Consider the following 20,446-nt stretch of genomic DNA (forward strand, 5'->3'; position numbering starts at 1 on the left):
CCAGTGACCATGTTTTTTATCAAATGAACCTGCCTCTGACCACTTCTGACTAGCCTAACCCAAGCCGTGCCAGTCAGATTCTGCCTCAAGTATTTAATTTAAGAGACTCAGTGGATTGGGACATACAAAATTAGGGCCCAAGGTATCTGTGTAGCAAACCAAGCCATGTGTCAGTCAAAATGAAGGGGAGCAAAGAAATCATGTGTCAGCAGAAAGTCAAAGGAACAGATGCTTAAGAGAGACAGAGACAAGAGGCCCTATGGCTTCAGAGCAAAAGAAATAGAGAAGGAAGCCAGTTGCTCTGTCTGCACTTTTTTTTCCCCTGTAGATTCTTCAGTAGACGTTCAATAATTCTCCTTCCTTATTGAACTAATATGAATGGATTTCTGGTCCTGGCAGTCCAACATGTTGCCCCTTTACTAAGAAAGTGAGCTTAAGCAGCATTCATGAAAGCTATCGTTTTGTTAAAATAAAACTCTAAAAGTGGGCTCTGCTACTCCAGTATACAATTTATAGGTACATATGATATGAGAACATGTAACTCTCAAATGCAAGTAATTATGGTGAATTAAGAATGTTTATTCAACATAATGATTGATTATAACAGTAGGGATATTAATTCAACAAATATTTTACTGAGCATTTACGATATGCCAATAATTGGAGGTACAGACATGGCTATCTCATAGTCATTGGCTTTTAGAAACATACGAAGTCCTAGGGGAATGCCAAATTTTAAAAAAATAATATACTCAGATAATATAGTACAGGTTAACATAGAAATACATACATGTTTTCTAGAGGAGGTCAAAAAAGAAAGCACCTGAATTGGGATGTCAGGGTGGGGTTGCCTGAGAAGTGACATTAGAGTTGAGACCTAAAAATCTAATAGAGGTTGTCCAGGTGGTTACATGTGAGGGAAATGCTTTCCAAGCACAGGAAACAGTGTGCACAGAATCCAGGAAATGAGAAAGATCGTGAACCTTATAGGAAACCATTTGATATAGCTGGAGCAGAGAGTATGAAAACAAGGAAGGGAGGATAGCTCAGACCTTCCATGATACACCTAAAGAAGCTCAGATTTTACCTGGTAGGCAATGGAGAGTTATTAAATAATGTCAAGCAGCATATTGACAGGATAAAATGTGCATTCTAGAAATAAAACTAGATATTGAGGATGAATTGGATTGGAATAAGTTGTGGGCCCACACAAGATCAGAATTAGGGAGACTTTTGGGCAAATCCATTCAGGAGATGGTAAACGTGAAGTAAGGCAATGGCAATGGGATTGGAGAAGAAGAGGGACTCTGGGGACATGTAGGAAGTCAAATTTACAGGATGGAGGAACTGATTTGGAAGGAGGAGTAGCAGCTGCTTGCTTTGGGCATCAGATGAATGGCAATTGACCACGAGAGAAATAAAGGTGTGAAATAAGAACTTTGAGTTTGTGGCTGCACTGAGTTTCAGATGACCATGGGTCTATAGGAAGAGAAAAGTGGTAGGTATGAGGGTATTCAATTGTTGATTGGCATTTGGTTAATAAACCTATTTCATTATGAAAAACGCAACTCATAGTTTAGGTCAAAAGATATGGCATGTTTCCAACACATTTCTAAGGTTCCTGAGAATAATACTATATTGTGTGCAGTTCCTCAAATAATTTACCCAAATAAATGTCTCATGATTACTTAGATGTTTTGGAAGATCTCCCATCCAGCCTACTTTAAATGTAATCAGATTGCAAATACTACTAACCTGTTCTCAGACAGGCTACATTTGCAAGCCACCACTCTGGGATCTTGGGCAGAATCACAATTACTCGATCTCCTCTTTGCAGGGAACAGGCTTCTGTAAGTATATTGGCAAATTTCCTAGACAAAGATCCCAGTTCCTCAAAACTCCATCTCACTTCTTCTCCATTTCCATTTATCCACCAGAAGGCTGGATTGGAAAGTCTCTTTCCAGCCTGAGGAAAGACAGACCAGATGATTTAAAGGTCATTATGCAGCTTAATTCTATTTTAAGTGGAATTCAGTGGAATATTTTTTCAGAAGAAAATTCACAGGTCATTAGTTAGGACACGCATGGGATATTTGAAAATAACTCCGGGGTCTTTATTTTTTAGCTGTTGGGAGCCATGTCATTTCTCATTTAGCCTCATTGTTTTTCCAAAGAGTTAGAATTCTTGCATCCCTTTATATTCTCTCAATGCTATGTCTATGCCTCATTCCCTACCATTTTTGACCATTTCTGACTTTCATACTACTACTTTTTGGGTTTTTAAAGAAGTTAACCTATAATCATACATTTTTATAACCCAGGCTTTCTCAACTATGGAACCATTAACATGTTGAGCCAGATAATTCTTTGCTATGGGGGACTGTCCTGTGTATTAGAGGATACATAGCAGCATCCCCGGCCAAAATTGTTTGCAGACATTTGCCCTGGGGGCAAAAATCACTTCCATCTGAGAAACTGCAGTTGGACTGGCCCTTGCTCCATACCTTTTCCATATTGGTCCATTGGTCCAGGACATCTTTAGCAAAGTTAAAATACTCTGGAATCTCCAGTTTGAATTCCTGTTTCATGGATTCGTAGTTGGAAAAGTTCTGAGGGGGCACTGTTCTATAATCTTTATGTAGTACTGTCATAGAACCAGGGCTTGCTAGGCGCCAAAAACACCTGGCACGAAGTAATGTCTCCATGGTGACAAGAGCTAGCATCAGTCTTGCTGGATGTGTTAGCACTCAGGATTTCCACAGAAACCAATCCATCTAAAAGACAAGCAAAAGGACATACATTTGTCTCTGTCCTAAAGGTAGCCTGACCCCAAAGTAGCTAAGTTTTATTATTATTATTATTATTATTATTATTATTATTCTTTATAATCATCATACAAGTGCCATTCTCTGAGCACTCAATATGTTTTGAACACTGTATTCAGTGCTTTACTTACATACAAATTATCACTAAATCTTCAGAGTAACTCTGTGAAGTGGATATTATCATCTCTGTTTACAGAAGGAGAAAATGACTAATAAGAGACTGTCTTAGTGAACTCCAGCCACCATAACAAAATACTATAGACAGGATGGCTTCAACAACAGACATTTATTTCTCACTGTTCCGGAGGCTGGGAAGTCCAAGACCAAGTGCTAGCCAATTCAGTTCCCCGATATGGGCTCTGTTCCTGACTTGCAGATGACTACTCTATGTCCTCATGTGGGAGTCCTGGTTTCTCTTCCCCTTCTATTAGAATACTAATCTCATCATTGGGGCCTCACACTATGACCTCATCTAAACCTAATTACCTCCCAAAGACCCCACCTCCAAATACCATGACATTTTGGGGATTAGGGTTTCAACATATAAATTTGGAGGGAGACACAAACATTCAGTCCACAACAAAGGCATTGGTTGGATTTGAACCTAGAACTGTCTGGTCCCAGCCCATTTTCCTGACTATGTACTACATGCTGTTGTTTCCCCTATGCATTTCTAAAGAAGTAAAGATCTGGGTCACCCAGTTACTCTCAGTGAAAGCAAAGATATCTAATCTCTTTCACCTGCATTTCAAAAGTCATACAGACATGTTAAGGAGAAATTTCCACAGTGGGTAATCCACAGTGAATTAATAGAGTAACTGAGTACCAATTAGGCATGAAAGAACTGTCAAAAATCATTTAGTTTATAGGCTGTGGTTCCCATGCTCCCAATAGGAGCCCACACAACCTTCGAGTCCAGACTTGGAGCTGCATTTACCAGAGATGTCAAAATAGGGCTTTAACCTTTGGGACTTTTGTGGGGGAGGATCCTCCAGGCCACAAAGCCCTCCCTGCTTCTGTGGGAAATCATTTGATCATGATGTCATTTACTTGGCTGAGGTCTCATAAACAAGGTTGTTAAAAACATGGTTCTAAAGATTATAGAGTTCTCTTCTTCATACTTTCTGTAATTTTCCAAATTTCCTACAATGAAATACTACTCTCACAATCATTAAATCATTTTTTTTTTATAGAGGGAGGGGAAGGGGCAGAGGGAAAGGGAGAGAGAGAATCTTAAGCAGTCTCCACACATGGAGCCTAATGCAGGGCTCGATCTCACAACCCTAAGATCATGACCTAAGTCGAAATCAAGAGTGGGACACATAACCGACTGAGCCACCCAGGCACCCTATCATTAAATCATTTTTAACTGCAACTCTGTGTAGTATGTAAGGCAGCATGGCTGTGTGGAAGAGTTTCTATATTGATATTGATGCGTTGCCAAATAATGGATGTCACCCATGAGTTTTATCCTAAATGGGCCTGGTGTTTGGGCATCGTGTTGCTGCACCCAATACACTGGGAGACCCCGGTACTTCTGACCTGCCCACCTCTTTATGTGAGGACCTGACAAGTCACTGAGCGTGAGCCCTCTGAGATCATCTGGTTTGAGCTCCTTATTTTTCACCTGCAAAGAAAATAGGGCCCCAGAGAGGGAAGCAGCTCGCTTCAATAGGTCATGTCAGAGTTAGAACTAGAACTCATATCTTTGGATTCCCATTTCAATGTTCTCGATTCAGTAGAGCAGTGATTCTTAACCCTGGCTGTACCTTTGAATTACCAGGAAAGTTGTTTTTTTTTTTTGTTTTTTTTTTGTTTTTTTTTTTTTTAAACCAATGCCCGGGGCTTAGACCAATTAAATCAGAATCTCTGAGGGTGGGAGGCCAGGGCATCATATTTTTAAAAATTTCCTCAGAGGATGCTAATGTCAATGAAAGTTGAGAATCACTGATCCAGAGATGGGGATCTGTGAGCCAGCAGATCACCATCATCTGGAAGCTGGTTAGAAATGCACATTCTCAGACCCTCGTTTCCCATTTTACCAATGTAATGACTAATAAAACGTCTATCAGAGAATTGTCCTGAAGATTAAATGAGATAATGCATGCAAAGTGCTTATGATGGTGTCGTTGGCAAAATTTTTCTGTAAAGGTCCAGATAGTAAATATGGCTTTGTGGGCCGTATAGTCTCTGTGGCAACTGCTTACCTCAACTCTGGTTGAGAGAGCAGCCATTGACAGATAATACATGACTAAATGGGCATGGCTGTGTTCCAAACAAAACCTATTTATGGATACTGAAACTTGAACTTCATGTAATTTTTTTTTTTTTAAGATTTATTTGAGAGAGAGAGAGAGAGAGAGAGCGCACAGGGGGAGGGCCAAAAGGAGAGGGAGAGGGAGAATCTCAAGCATACTCCCCACTGTGGGTGGAGCCTCACACATGCTCTATCTCTTGACCCTGAGATCATGACCTGAGCCGAAACCAAGAGTTGGACGTTCAACTGACTGTGCCACCCAGGTGCCCCATGTGTAATTTTCATATGTCATGAATTAGTATTCCTCTTTTGGCTTTTTGAAATATTTGAAAATGTAAAATAAAAACCATTCTTGGTTTGCAGCCTGTATAAAAACAGATAGAGGGCTGGATTTAACTCATGGGCTATACTTTGCTGATCTTTGGTGCTAGAGTGTAGGTTTTACTTGGGTGGGTGTTTTGTCTGTTATGTTCATGGTACTATCCCTGGGAAATAACATAGTGTTTGGCCCACAGTATGTGCTTATTTGTTGAATGAATAAATGATGTTTTCAGAAGGGAGAACTTTGTATATGGTTTCTTTCAACAGCTCAGGGTTATAGTAGACCTGAGAAGTGCCTCTGTTGCTTAACCAGATTTATATGACTACCTGCACTGTTCCTAAACGGCTATTTAAATTTAAATTAATTTAAATACTATTTAAAAGTAAGTTCTTAGTCACACTAGCTGCATTTCAGGTGCTCAACAGCCATGCGTGACTAGTAGCTACCGCATATAGGCAACTGCAGACACAAAACATTTCTATCATTGCAAAACATTCTTGTGGACAGTGTTGATCTATACTGATAACAGCTCAGAACTGGACGATATGAAACATTAAAATACAGGAAAATTGAGCTGAAGGTTTTCCCAGATAAGATTTTTTTAAGGGTTCAGGATTAGTAAAGCACTGCCTTCACTGTTGTCTTGTTTGGCAGTGGGGTTGAGTAGAGAGGGAACCACCCTTCTCTGCTGTTTGCCAGCAAGTTATAGCCCACCCATTTGGCAGTTATCTCCCTTATTACGGAATTAGCATCAGGTTTCCTTCAACTGAAGGAAGAAGTTAAGTAGTACTTAAAACATGTTTTTAGTGTTGTAACTTTTCTCTTTCTTTTTAATTTTTTAGAGAGTGTCTTCAAATGGTTCCAAAAACATAAAAATTACAGTGAAAAATTGCCCCCTGCCTGGGTGGCTCAGTCTGTTAAGCACCTGACTCTTGATTTTGGCTCAAGTCATGATCTCAGGGTTGTGAGGTCCAGCCCCACATCGGGCTCCACACTGGGCACGGAGCCTGCTTAAGGTTCTCTCTCTCCCTCTCCATCTGCCCCTCCACCCTCTCTAAAAAACATCTGCCCCCTCCCACCCCCATCTCACAGCAGCCCAGTTTTATCCCAACCTACTCCCTCCACGAACTATGATTACTTCTATGGATCTTTTCAGGATTTCTTTCCATGTATTTAAGCCAATGACTATAAATTCTTATTTCTCCACCACTTTGACACAACAGGTAGCCTAGAATACACACTATTCTTCCCATTAAAAAAATTTTTTTACAACATATTTTTGAAGGTCCTTCCATGTCAATACATGAGGATCTTTATCATTTTGTTTTGGTTTTGTTTTTATTTTATGTTTTTTTTTTTTAAGAGCCGCACAGCATTCCAAAGAACAACTACACCATAATTTCTTAAGCCAGTCCCCTATTGATGTTATTTGAATTGTTTCCATTATTGTGCAGTTAAGATGAAATTTTGAAACTATTTCCTTTACCACATTTAGAATCCTTCAAATATACATTGAAAAGAAAATTGACCAGTCAGTTGGAGCTTAAAATGAGCCTAACCATTCTGTTCTACCGAAAAGAAGATATCAGCATCCTCCTGATTAGAGAAAATAAGATTGCCTTCTCCTCAACAAAACTTTTTTTTTCAGTAATCTTAGCACTTCACAACATCTATTTCCCAGGTTTCCAATATTCTTTGTAGGTGAAAGAGCTGAGATATGAGTCCAGATGTTTGTACCGAGCCACAGAAAACTCTTCTAAGAAAGAAAGTACCACTGCTGGTCAGTGGGGCTTGAAAGTATTTAAGGTCTCATCTGAAATGCAAGCTCTACACGCATATAAACAGCAGTGCACAGGAAGTTTTAGCCTCCTTACATCGCCATAAACATCTCTCCCACCAAATAATCCAAGTAATAACATTGGCTCAGTATATATAGCCTCAAAGCAAGGTGAAGACCCTACTATTCCCCCCAGCCCTAACAAGATCCTACCCTAAACTTCTATACAGGATTTTTGGAGCTTCTCTTGACCATTTCATGGAGAGAGGGGCTACCCCAGGATTATTTCCTTGGATTTTCATGTATATATTCCCCGAAATTTCCCTAGACATATATGCATACTTCCCAGATGATGCAGAAGATGGATTCCAATCTGCCACTGAGCAAGGTGGAGAGCGAAGTAGACAATACAGTGCAAAACTCAGCTGCTCCTTGGACCGAATTCAATTTTTTTCCCAGGACATTTTACCAAGTTACCACATGCACATAGTTTTTAAAAAATTACATGGTACCAAAAGACTTAAAATGAAAAAATTAGCTGCTATGTTTGTAGCTTTTTGTGTGTACATACTCCTGGCCACTAACTAGATAGGATTACACAACAGCTGAGAAGTTCTGATAGAAACACTTGGGCTGCCTAAAACTTCCATGAGAGCATTATTGATCTGTTGGTTTTGGTTGCTCGTTTGTTATCTTTGCTCAAAAGCCTGCGTGCCAAACCAGCAAACCTCTCAGAGAAGACAGATAAGGAAGTACTCACTGAAGTGACAGATTCCGACACAGCTGGAGGTGATGGTAGACCGGTGTCCTAGAAGAGCAGCCCTGAAACTTGAACTCTCACTTCTGCTTAGTCCTGGTAGTAGCCAAAAGAGGGAGAAGTAGTAGTCTGACAATTGGAAGAAGCAAGACATAGCCAGAGGGCCTTTCCTGGATTGGTGGAGACGTTCTGAGGGAGGAGCAGGAATGCTGGGCTAAGTTCACGCTGAAAGTTTACACAATCTCCTGCCACCCTCCAATCATAGTTAATGATTTAAATGCATTGCAACCTTTTGCTGGGGGGGGGGGTTGCTGGGAAAGTGATTTATTCACAGGAAGGAAAGTAGGAAAGTGCCCATGGAGCTGCAGGAGGGTTTGGTCCTGTGAAGGGATAGAGGAAGAAAGAAAAAAGGATGGAAGAGAACGTAGAAGGGTTTTGAAATGGAAAAGAAAGAAGTTAAATGGTAGGTTTGGGTTGCTCTAGGTCTCAGAGAACCAGTTGCTTTGTTTATCTGTTGAACTGGTCAGGACTAAACATAAATGCACTCAGGTTGCTCCTTTGCTCAAACCCTTCAATGCTTTCTAGTTCACTCCAGGTAAAATCTCAAGTCCTTACATGGACCACAAGGAACTGCGTGATCTGGCACAGGGTCCTCTCTGACCCACCACCTGCTCCTCCTTCCCTTACTCTGCTGCAGCCACATTAGTACCCTTGGTTTTTCTTGAACATACCATGCATGTTCCAGCCTTGGGATTTTTTCCGGTGCCTGGAATGCACTTACCTTAGATACCCCCTTGGCTAAATCCCCATTTTATGAGGCAGCCTATCAAAGAGGTCTTTCTTTCTACATTTTCTAAAATAGCACCCCTCAATTTTTCTCTTTAATCTGTTTTAACTTTTTATATCTCTTACCACCACCCTTAAGAGTAAGAACTTGGTTTTGTTTGCTGATGCATCACTACTTTCTAGAACAGTAACTGGCAAATTTTAGGCATTCAATAAATATTTGATGGGTTAATGAATAAATAAATGACGCTTCCAATTACATGTGACAGAAGCCCAATTTAGAGTCACTTAAACAGAATGAGGAATATATTGGTCTCTTTGGTTCTGTGAGTTTTTGGTTGTTGTTGATTACTTGGGATTTTCTATGTAGATAATCACATAATCTGCAAATAGGGACAGTTTTACTTCTTTCATTTTTTTTAACAATTTAATTTTTTAATTTAAATTCAATTAATTAACATATAGCATATTATTAGTTTCAGAGGTAGAGCTCAGTGATTCATCAGTTGCATATAACACCCAGTGCTCATTACATCACATGCCCTCCTTAATGCCCATCACCCATTTACCCCATTCCCCTATCCATCTCCCTTCCAGCAACCCTCAGTTTGTTTCCCATAGTTAAAGTCTCTTATGGTTTGTCTCTCTCTCTGATTTTGTCCTATTTTTCCCTCCCACTCTGTTTTGTTTTTTAATTCCACATATGGGTGAAATCATATGATAAATATCTTTCTCCAATTGACTTATTTCGCTTAACATAATACCCTCTAGTTCCATTCATGTCATTGCAAATGGTAAGATTTTTTTTTTTTTTTTTGATGGCTGAGAAATATTCCGTTGTGTATATATACCACATCTTCTTTATCCATTCATCTGTAAATGAACATCTGGGCTCTTCCCATAGTTTGGCTATTGTGGACATTGCTGCTATAAACATTGGGGTGCAGGTGCCCCTTCAGATCACTATGTTTGTATCCTTTGGGTAAATATCAAGTACTGCAATTGCTGGGTCATAGAGTAGCTCTATTTTTTACTTTCTGATGAACCTCCATACTATTTCCCAGAATTGCTGTACCAGTTTGCATTCCCACCATTAGTGTAAGATGGTTTCCCTTTCTTCATATCCTCGCTAACATCTGTTGTTTCCTGACTTGTTAATTTTAGCCATTCTGACAGGGGTGAGATGGTATCTCATTGTGGTTTTGATTTGTATTTCCCTGATGCTGAGTGATGTTGAGCATTTTTTCATGTGTTTATTGGCCATTTGTATGTCTTCTGTGGAGAAATTTCATTTCCTGACTGGATTTTCTGTTCTTTTGGGTGTTGAGTTTGGTAAGTTTTGGATTGAGTTTACAGATCTTGGATACTAGCCCTTTATCTGAAAAGATATTTGCAAATATGGCTTCCCATTCTGTTGGTTGTCTTTTGGATTTGTCGACTGTTCCCTTTGCTGTGCAAAAGATTTTATCTTGATGAAGTCCCAATAGTTAATTTTTGCTTTCCTTTCCCTTGCCTTTGGAGATGTGTCTAGCAAGGAGTTGCTGCAGCTGAGGTCAAAGAGATTGCTTCCTATGTTCTCCTCTAGGATTTCGATGGGTTCCTGTGTCACATCGTCTTTCATCCATTTTGAGTTCATTTTTGTGTATGATGTAAGAAAATGGTCCAGTTTAATTCTTCTGCATGTGGCTGACCAATTTTCCCAAAACCATTTGTTGAAGAGACTGTGTTTTTTTCCATTGGATATTCTTTCCTGCTTTGTCAAAGAATAGTTGACCATAGAGTTGAGGGTCCATTTCTGGATTCTGGATTCTGTTCCACTGATCTATGTGTCTGTTTTTATGCCAGTACCATACTGTCTTGATGATTACAGCTTTGCAATACAGCTTGAAGTCGAGAATTGTGGTGCCACCAGCTTTGGTTTTCTTCTTCAATATTCCTCTGGCTATTCAGGGTCTTTTCTGGTTCCATACAAATTTTAGGATTATTTGTTCCAGCCCTGTGAAATATGTTGATGATATTTTGATAGGGATTTCATTAGATGTGTAGATTGCTCTGGGTAGGATAGACATTTTAACAATATTTGTTCTCCTAATCCATGAGCATGGATTGTTTTTCCATTCCTTTGTGTCTTCCTCAATTTCTTTCATAAGTGTTCTGTAGTTTTTGGAGTACAGATCCTTACCATTTTGGTTAGTTTTTTTCCTGGGTATTTTATGGTTTTTGATGCATTTGTAGATGGGATTGATTCATTGATTTCTCTTTCTTCTGTCTCATTGTTAGTGCATAGAAATGCAGCTGATTTCTGTGCATTGATTTTATATCCTGTGACTTTGCTGAATTCCTGTAGGAGCTCTAGCAATTTTGGGGTAGAGTCTTTTGGGTTTTCCACATGGAGTATCATGTCATCTGTGAAGAGTGAAAGTTTGACTTCTTTGCTGATTTGGATGCCTTTTATTTCTTTTTCTTGTCTGATTGCTGAGGCTAAGACTTTTAGTACTATGGTGAACAACAGTGGTGAGAGTGGACATCCCTGCCGTGTTTTTGACCTTAGGGAAAAAGCTCTCAGTTTTTCTCCATTCAGAATGATATTCGCTGTGGGCTTTTAGTATATGGCTTTTAACATCTTGCAGTATGTTCTTTCTATCCCTACACTGTGAAGAGTTTTAATCAAGAACGGATGCTGTATTTTGGTAAATGCTTTTACTGCGTCTATTGAGAGGATTATATGGTTCTTGTCCTTTCTTTTGTTAATGTGGTGTATTACATTAATTGATTTGAGAATATTGAACCACCCTTGTAGTCCAGAGATAAATCCCACTTGGTCGTGGTGAATAATCCTTTTAATGGCTGTTGGATCCTATTGGCTAGTATCTTGGTGAGAATTTTGGCATCCATGTTCATCAGGGATATTGGTCTGTAATTCTCCTTTTTGTTGGGGTCTTTGTCTGGTTTTGGGATCAAGGTAATGCTGGCTTCATAGAATGAGTTTGGAAGTTTTTCTTCCATTTCTATTTTTTGAAACACCTTCAGAAGAATAGGTATTATTTCCTCTTTAAATGTTTGGTAGAATTGCACTGGGAGGCCATCTGGCCCTGGATTCTTATTTTTGGGGAGATTTTTTATTACTGCTTCAATTTCCTTGCTGGTTATGGGTCTGTTCAGGTTTTCTATTTCTTCCTGGTTCAGTTTTGGTCATTTAGACATCTCTAGGAATGCATCCATTTCTTCCAGATTGCCTAGTTTGTTGGCATATAGTTGCTCATAATATGTTCTTATAATTGTATTTCTTTGATGTTGATTGTGATTGCTCCTCTTTCTTATGATTTTATTTATTTGGGTCCTTTCTCTTTTCTTTCTGATAAGTCTGGCTATGGGTTTATTGATCTTATTAATTGTTTCAAAGAATCAGCTCCTAGTTTTATTGATCTATTCTACTGATCTTCTGGTTTCTATTTCATTGATTTCTGCTCAATCTTTATTATTTCTTTTCTCCTGCTGGATTCAGGCTTTATTTGCTATTTGCTGTTCTTTCTCCAGCTCCTTGAAGTGTAAGGTTAGGTTGTGTTTTGAGACTTTTCTTGTTTCTTGAGAAAGGCTTGTATTGCTATATACTTCTCTCTTAGGACTGCCTTTGCTGCATCCCAGAGGTCTTAAACTGTCGTGTTTCCATTTTCGTTTGTTTGCATGAATTTTTAAAATTCTTCTTTAATTTTCTGGTTGGCCCATTCATTTTTTATTAGGATGCTCTTTAACCTCCATGTATCTGTGTTCCTTTCAAATTTTCTCTTGTGATTGAGTTCAAGTTTCAAAGCACTGTGATCCAAAAATATGCAGGGAATGATCCCTGTCTTTTGGTACTGGTTGAAACCTGATTTATGACCCAGTATGAGATCTGTTTTGGAGAATGTTCCATGTGCATTTGAGAAGAATGTGTATTCTGTTGCTGTAGGATGAAATGTTCTGAATATATCTGTGAAGTCCATTTGGTCCAATGTGTCATTCAAAGCCCTTGTTTCCTTGTTGATCTTCTGCTTAGATGATCTGTCCATTGCTGTGAGTGGAATGTTAATGTCCCCTACTATTATTGTATTATTATCAATATGTTTCTTTAGTTTTGTTATTATTTGGTTTATATATTTGGCTGCTCCCATGTTAGGAGTATAAATTTTTACAAGTGTTAGATCTTCTTGTTGGATAGACACTTTTATTTTGATATAGTGTCCTTCTTCATCTCTTATTACAGTCTTTGGTTTGAAATCTAATTTATCTGATATAGGGATTGCTACCCCAGCTTTCTTTTGATATCCAATAGCATGATAAATAGTTCTCCATCCCCTCACTTTCAATCTGGAGGTGTCTTTGTGTCTAAAATCAGTCTCCTGTAAGCACCATATTGATGACTCTTGGTTTTTGTATCCAACCTGATACCCTGTGTCTTTTGAGTGGAGTTTTAGCCCATTTACATTCAGAGTAATTATTGAAAGATATGAATTTAGTGCCACTGTACTACCTGTAAAGTCACTGCTTCTGTTTATTGTTTCTGTTTCTTTCTGGTCTTTGTTACTTTTGGGCTGTCTCTTTGCTTAAAGTATCCCCTTTAATATTTCTTGCAGGGCTGGTTTAATGATCACAAATTCTTCTAGTTTGTTTGCTTCCTTCCTTCCTTCCTTCCTTCCTTCCTTCCTTCCTTCCTTTCTGTTCTTTTAGTTTCTGTTTGTCCTGCAAGTGCTTCATCTCTCCTATTCTGACTGACATCCTTGCTGGATAAAATATTCTTGGCTGCTCATTTTTCTCATTTAGGACTTTGAATATATCATGCCAGTCCTTTCTGGCCGGCTAGGTCTCTGTGGACAGGTCTGCTGCCAGCCTTATGTTTCTACCTTTGTAGATTAAGGACCTCTTGTCCTGAGCTGCTTTCGAGATTTTTCTTTATTTCTGAAATTTGCAAGCTTCACTATTATATGTTGAGGTGTGTTGCACTATTTTTATTGACTTTGAAGGGGGTTATCTATGCCTCCTGGGTTTGAATGCCTGTTTCCTTCCCCAGATTATGGAAGATCTCACCTATCATTTGTTCAAATAAACCTTCTCCTTCTCTCTCTTTCCTCTTCCTCTGGACCCCTATTATTCTAATATTGTTTTGATTTATGGAATCACTGATCTCTCAGATCCTCCCTTCATAATCCAGTGGTTGTTTATCTCTCTTTTTCTCAACTTCCTTATTCTCCATCATTTGTCTTCTGTATCACTGACTCTGTCTTCTGCCTTGTTTATCCTAGCAGTTAGAGCCTCTGTTTTTTGTTTTGTTTTTTTTTTTGTTTTGTTTTGTTTTGTTTTAAAGATTTTATTTATTTATTCATGAGAGACAGAGAGAGAGAGAGAGAGAGAAAGGGAGGCAGAGACAGAGGGAGAAACAGGCTTCCCATGTAGCAGGGAGCCTGATATGGGACTCAATCCCAGGACCCTGGGATCACAACTTGAGCTGAAGGCAGAAGCTTAACCAACTGAGCCACTCAGGCACCCAGAGCTTCTGTTTTTGATTGCATCTCAGTAATAACCTTTTTGATTTTGACCTGATTAGATTTGAGTTGTTTTATTTCTCCAGTAAGGGATTCTCTAGTGTCTTTTATGCTTTTTCCAAGCCCAGTTAGTATCTTTATAATCATTTGAATTCTAGTTCTGATATCTTACTTATAGCCATATTGATTAAATCCATGGCAGTGAGTACTGCCTCTTGTTTTCTCTTTTGGGGTGAGTTTTTCCATCTTGTCATTGTTTCCAGAAAAGAATAGAAGAGAGAGAAAATACAAAAATAGCAACAACACCAGAAAAATATACACTAAACAAATCAAAAGAGAACAGAACCCCCCCCCCAAATTTTTAAAAAATCAAACAGAAGTTGAACAGAATAGAACAATAAACTAGATCCTAGGTGTATTTTGGTGTGTTTGTTAGAAGAAACTAGATCCCAAAATAGGAAAGAAAGATAAACTTATATATATACAAAAATAAAATTGAATACAATGTTGGAAACCACAAATGAAAAATACATATATAAAACATAAATGTAAAAATGAGAATTAAAAAAAGAATTGATAAAATAAGAAAATAGCTGAGAAGGAAAAAAAATATAAAACTGAGAAACTAAAGAATAATAAGAAAAAAGCATGAATGCTAATACTGCTTTCTGCAAGAGCTAGAGTTTTGCAGTTCTATTTGATCGGTAAACTTGGTATTAGCTGGAAGTTCCTGCTGGTATTCTGGGGAAGGGGCCTGTTGCACTGATTCTTAGGTGTCTTTGCCTGTGCGGAATTGCAACAACCTTGCCAGGGGGGTGGGCTCAGTGCAAGTAGCTCCGGAGCCAATATCGGGGATGAAAATAGCGGTGCCTGGATCTCAAGCCCCAGAGCTGAAAGTTTGTGCACCCCCCTTTAGTGGGCCCTCACAGAAAACAGTGAATCACTCTAGTCTCCCTGATTTCTGTCTGAACTCTGGGTTCACTCAGCCTGTGACTGAGCGTTTTTAGCTCAGGCACACGACCCTGTTTAGAATCTCCAAACTTACAGACTCCTGTGGCACAAACCTGCGCCAGTCCTCCCAGGGGAGGGGGGGGCTCTCCAGGGTTCTGCCTCTTGCTGCGCCCCAGCTGAGAATGCAGTCACCAGAGGTGCAGCGGTTTGAGGTTTATGGAACACTGAGCAGAAAGCCGGCACCTGGACTCACTGTTTGCAGCCAGCTTCCCTACTGCAGTGCTTGGGGAACTCTGCCACACTCAGGCACCCCCATTCTTTTTGTGACCCTGGGGATCCCGAGACCATGCTATCTCAACTGGGATTCCACCCCTACTTCACACCCTGAACACCTTTCAGGAAGACTTCTAAAATTTCTGATTTTGTGCTTTGCTGCTTATAATACTTTTCAGTACCCAGCTTATGGAGGCTCCCTCCCCCCGCATTTATCTTCTGATATATTGCCTCAGATTCATGTCTCCACACCTCCTACCTTCCAAAAAGTGGTTGCTTTTCTATTTGTAGAATTTTAACAGTCTTTTCTCAGATCTTTGGTTGATTTCACAGGTGTTCAGAATGATATGATAAGTGTCTCGCTGAATTTCAGGAACCAGACAAAATTAGAGTCCCCTACTTCTCTGCCATCTTAACACTTCCCCCTACTTCTTCCTGCAGATCTATGTGCCTTTCATTTCCTTTTCTTGCCTTATTGCATCAGCTAGAATTACAATATTATGTTGAATAAGAATGGTAAGAGCAGATATGTTTGCATTTTCCCTGATATTAGGGGGAAAGCATTCAGTCTTTAATGCTTGGGGGTTATGTGAGCTGTAGGTTTTTTGTAGATACTGTTCATCAAGTTGAGGAAGGTCTCCTCTTTTCCTGTTTTTCTGAAAGTCTTTATCATGAATAAGCCTTGAATTTTGGCAAATACCTTTCCTGCATCGATTAATATCATCATGTGATTTTTATTTATTAGCCTATCAGTAAGGTGGATTACACTGTTGTTTTTTTAATTTTGTTTATTTATTTGAGAGAGAGAGTGCATGAGTGGTGGGAAGGGGCAGAGGGAGAGGGAGAGGGAGAAGTAGACTCCTCACTGAGCAGGGAGCCTGATGCAACGTGGGGCTCAATCCTAGGACTCTAGAATCATGATCTAAGTTGAAGGCAGGTGCTTAACCAACTGAGCCACCCAGGCACCCCTACACTGATTGATTTTTAATCACTGAACCACCTGGCTTCCCTGAAATAAACCCCTGTTGGTTCTTGTGTATATATATTTTTATATATATTGATGACTTCTATAGTTTATATCTCTTGCCAAATTTGAGAAATTTTCAGTCATTATTTCTTTTTCAGCCCTGGCTTCCCTCCCCCTCTCTCTCCCCTTTTGGGATTCTGATGACACAATGTTAGATCTTTTGTGATAGCCCCACAGTTCTCTGAGGCTCCGTTCTTTTTATTCCTTTTTTTTTCTTTTCTTTTTTTTTTGTTTTGTTTTGTTTTGTTTTTGTTTTTGTGGGGGTTTTCTGTCATTATTTGTTGTTTTGTTTTCCATTCAGCCTGGTTTCTCTCTGTTGTTAATATTGGGTAATTTCTATTGTTCTATCTTCCAGTTTCACTGATTATTTTCTTCTCTTCCTCCCATTCTGCTGTTGAGTCCATCCAATCAGCTTTTTATTTCTCTTATCATATTTTCTAATTGTATTTTTTAGTTTTAGAATTTCCATTTGGTTCTTTTTGATACTGTCTATTCCTTTGCTGAGGCTTTGATATTTCAAGCATATGTATTTGTAATTGCTTGTTGAAACATTTTTATCATGGCTGCTTTAAAAACTTTGTCAGATACTTCTAACATCTTTGTCATCTTGGTGTTGGCATCTATTGATTATTTTTTTAATTCAGTTTGAGATCTTCCTGGTTCTTGGTATGATGAGTGATTTTCATTTGAAACCTGGATATTTTTATATTATGTAATCAGATTCTCAATCTCATTTAAAGCTTCCTTTTTAGCTGGCTTTATTCGACACTGTTTTGGCAGGGGAAGTGAGAGGGTACCACCTCATTAATGCCAGATGAATATAGAAGTCCAGATTCTCTGCTAAGTCTCCAATGAAACTGGGATTGGGAGGAGTTCCTTTTTAGTGCTGGATAGGATAGGAGTTCCAACTCCTCATGGGGTCTCTACTGACACTGGCTTGTCCCCTACTTGGCATTCTCTGATACTATCCCAGTGGAGGGTATTGGGACACCTTGTTACAGATTCATGAGAGTAGAAGTCTAGGCTTCCCACTCTACCTTTGTTGGCATAGATAAAGATGAGTAGAGCCATGATTTTTTTTCTGTGGTATTTGGCTAGAGTAGAGCAGTTGATGTTTAAAAGTTTTTGTCTTGCTTGGCTGCTCCTTACTTGGTCCTTTGGTGAAAGACAGCAGGCTTTTTCTGTGGCTTTTATTGTTGGTACCATTGGTGTTTCCAGGTTTTTGGCTTTTTCAACTCCCAAGTCTAGGGTATGTGAGGCCAAAAGAAAACCCAGGGAACTGACCTCTGTGTCATTCCTTAGGTCCCAAAGTCTGTAACCAGTCTGCCTTCCTCTCTATACCTTCCAGAGTCTTCTTATGTTTGTTTTATATATAATGTCCAGCGCTTTTAGTTGTACTTAGCAGGAGAAAAGAGAAAGGTCTGTCAACTCAATCTTCCCAGAGTAGAAGTCATCCCATCCTCATTTTTAAAAAGATTTTATGTATTTATTTGAGAGAGAGAGCGAGAGAGAGTGCACGTGCACACAAGTGGGTGGAGGGCAGAGGTGGAGGAAGAGAGAGAATCTAGAGCAGACTTCCCACTGAACAGGGAGCCCAATGCAGGGCTTGATCCTAGGACCCTGAGATCATGACCTGAGCCAAAGGCAGATGCTTAACCAAGAGCCACCCAGGTGCTTCCATCTCACTTTTTGAGGTTAGAATACCATTGATAGCATTTTTTAGACAAGGACACTGCTAAAAAGAAAATCACAGGCAACTGAAAAACTGTGAACATAAGTAAAAAGTCAAAAGTAAATTATTAACAACTGGAATCAGCAATGTACAAAAACCAAACATCCATTACGACCAGTTTGAGTTTATCCTAAGAAAAGGTAAAAAGAAGGGCACCTGAGTGGCTCAGTCAGTTAAGTGGGGGGCTCATTGCCTCCAAAAGTAAATACATATAGAAGGGAATTTCTGTATGTGGTAAATAATGGACATCAACAACTTAATTTGATATTGAAACATTAGAAATATTTCATGGTGAAATGTTAGAGGCCTTTCATTCAATCAGGAATAAGGCTGTAATCGCTATACCTAATTAATATTATACCAAAGGTCTTTGTCAGCCCATTCCAGGCCAACTAGAATGCAAGTACTTAACTGTTTACTCATGACTGAATTTCAAATAGTAGAACAGGGCACAACACATAACAGGCATTCAGTAAATATTTGTTAAATGAGTGAGTGAAGAAGCCATATCTATGAAAATGATATACTTTAAAAAAAACCAGGAAAACAATGGAGAATAAGTGTTTTTACGTGTAAGTAATTCATGTTGATTTTAAAATTCTAACAACATAGAAAAATACAAAGAGGATGGTAAAAAACAATTTCAAATCTCACCACGAAGAAACAACTGTTCATAACTCTGGGCTCACATCATTTTACATATTACACCAGGCATATTTACAGATGGAAGGTAGGTAGATAAACTGATAAAAAATGGATCTGGGATACACATAATATTTAAAGTAAAATGATATTGAACTTTAACCCATGGAAAAACAATTGAAGTAAAACTAAAAAATAGTCAAATACCAGGGAGGTATTTATTTATTATTTTTTATTTTTGCTTAAGTAGGCTCTATGCCAAGTGTGGAGCCCAGTGCGGGGCTTGAAATCGCGACCCTGAGATCAAGACCTGAGCTGAGATCAAGAGTCGGATGCTTAACTGACTGAGCAACCCAGGCACCCCCCAGGTAGGTGTTTCTTAACTAGACATGTCATTAGTTCCTAAAAGATCCCACCAAAGTTAAGAAAACGTTAAGTGACTGGAGTAATTTTAAAAACTACGTTTTTCTAGTTAAACTGTATCAATATCGACTTTAAGAAATTAATCAATTGATATGTTCTGTTTCTCTTATCTCCCTTCCCCTAGCCCCTCGGTTTTTGTTATATTATTGTCAGGTTTGGAGACCTGTGCATTCTCTTCTGTAACCATAACTTCCTCAATTATGAAGCCTTAGTTTATGTCACTGATTCCCAGCTGGGGGCAGTTGTGCCCTAGGGGGATGTAGGGCAATGTCTGGAGACATTTCGGGTTGTAACACCTTGGGGGGACTGCTATTGGCATCTAGTGGGTGGAGAGTAGGAGTGCTGCTAAACAACTTAAAATGCACAAGACAGCCTCTACAACAAAGAATTAATTACCCAGCCCCAAACTTAAGTGCAACTATGGCTAAGAAACCCTGACCTAATGTGTAAGTGGGAGTCAATGCTCACCAAGAGCCTTTTTCACATAGCTTCTCTTTCCTTGTATTCTTTACTGTTTTTCTTCATTAGCTGAATTTGACATCTAGTAGTTTTTTTTTTTTTTCTTCACAAGAGCTTATGACTGTGTTCCCTTGCTTAGTTGATAATGCCTATCCTCTGACTTTATATAGGGAATAACTTGGCTGGGTTTGAGTTTCTTATGTTAAATTTTCTTTCCCTCAGAAAATTGTGGACCTTGTTATTTGGCATTAAATATTACTTTGGAGAAGCCCAAGGTCAACCAATTTCTTTTCTCCTGGTATGTGTCTGTTGCATAATAAAAAATTTGACTGGCCTTTGTCCTTGGTTCCTGTCACAGGAGACTAAACCCTTAGAATTCCTGAGTAATAGGAGTGCCTTTGTTATTCATGAAACCCCTTAAATGACACCTGAGAGTTTATGCTAGAAGGTGACTCAGGAGGAAGGGTCTGGTTACCAGAAAGGTCAACAATGTGATTACAGGGTTGGAGTTTTGAAGCTAGCCCAGTGTCTGGGGAGAGAAGGGGGACTGGAGATTGACTGCAGTCACTTGGCTAATGATTCCCTGATAAAAACTCGGTGAAGCTTCCTGTTTGGTGAACATGTCGGATGTGCTGGGAGGGTGACATGCCCTGATTCCACAGGGAAGGGGCATGGAAGCTCTACATTTGGGACCCT

At 39.2% G+C, this 20,446-nt stretch overlaps 1 protein-coding gene and 1 long non-coding RNA gene across 5 annotated transcripts in view; one reads left to right on the forward strand and one right to left on the reverse strand.

Moving 5' to 3' along the window:
* The window catches only part of LOC148110519 (acyl-coenzyme A synthetase ACSM3, mitochondrial-like), a 33,496-nt gene extending 25,374 nt beyond the window's left edge, over positions 1-8,122 (reverse strand). For 2 of the 4 annotated variants that reach the window (XM_087865724.1, XM_087865727.1), the window contains exons 1-3: positions 7,942-8,120; positions 2,505-2,774; positions 1,756-1,966 (exon numbers count right to left, since the gene is read on the reverse strand). In XM_087865724.1, coding sequence (XP_087721850.1) covers positions 1,756-1,966; positions 2,505-2,723 — 430 coding nt within the window. In that variant the 5' untranslated portion in view covers positions 2,724-2,774; positions 7,942-8,120. Of the gene's footprint in view, positions 1-1,755; positions 1,967-2,504; positions 2,775-7,941 lie in introns of all 4 variants that reach the window. The other 2 variants (XM_087865725.1, XM_087865726.1) reach the window with 2 other exon arrangements.
* A 115-nt stretch (positions 8,123-8,237) lies between these two features.
* On the forward strand, positions 8,238-20,084 carry LOC148110520 (uncharacterized). Its single transcript, XR_015726217.1, has 3 exons — positions 8,238-8,401; positions 19,119-19,236; positions 19,416-20,084. It is a non-coding gene; the product is annotated as an uncharacterized LOC148110520 (long non-coding RNA).
* The last annotated feature ends 362 nt before the right edge of the window (positions 20,085-20,446 follow it).

The sequence above is a fragment of the Ursus americanus genome, chromosome 2 (genome assembly GCF_024610735.1).
Source record: "Ursus americanus isolate L20-20 chromosome 2, mUrsAme1.1.p, whole genome shotgun sequence".
Classification (NCBI taxonomy): domain Eukaryota; kingdom Metazoa; phylum Chordata; class Mammalia; order Carnivora; family Ursidae; genus Ursus; species Ursus americanus.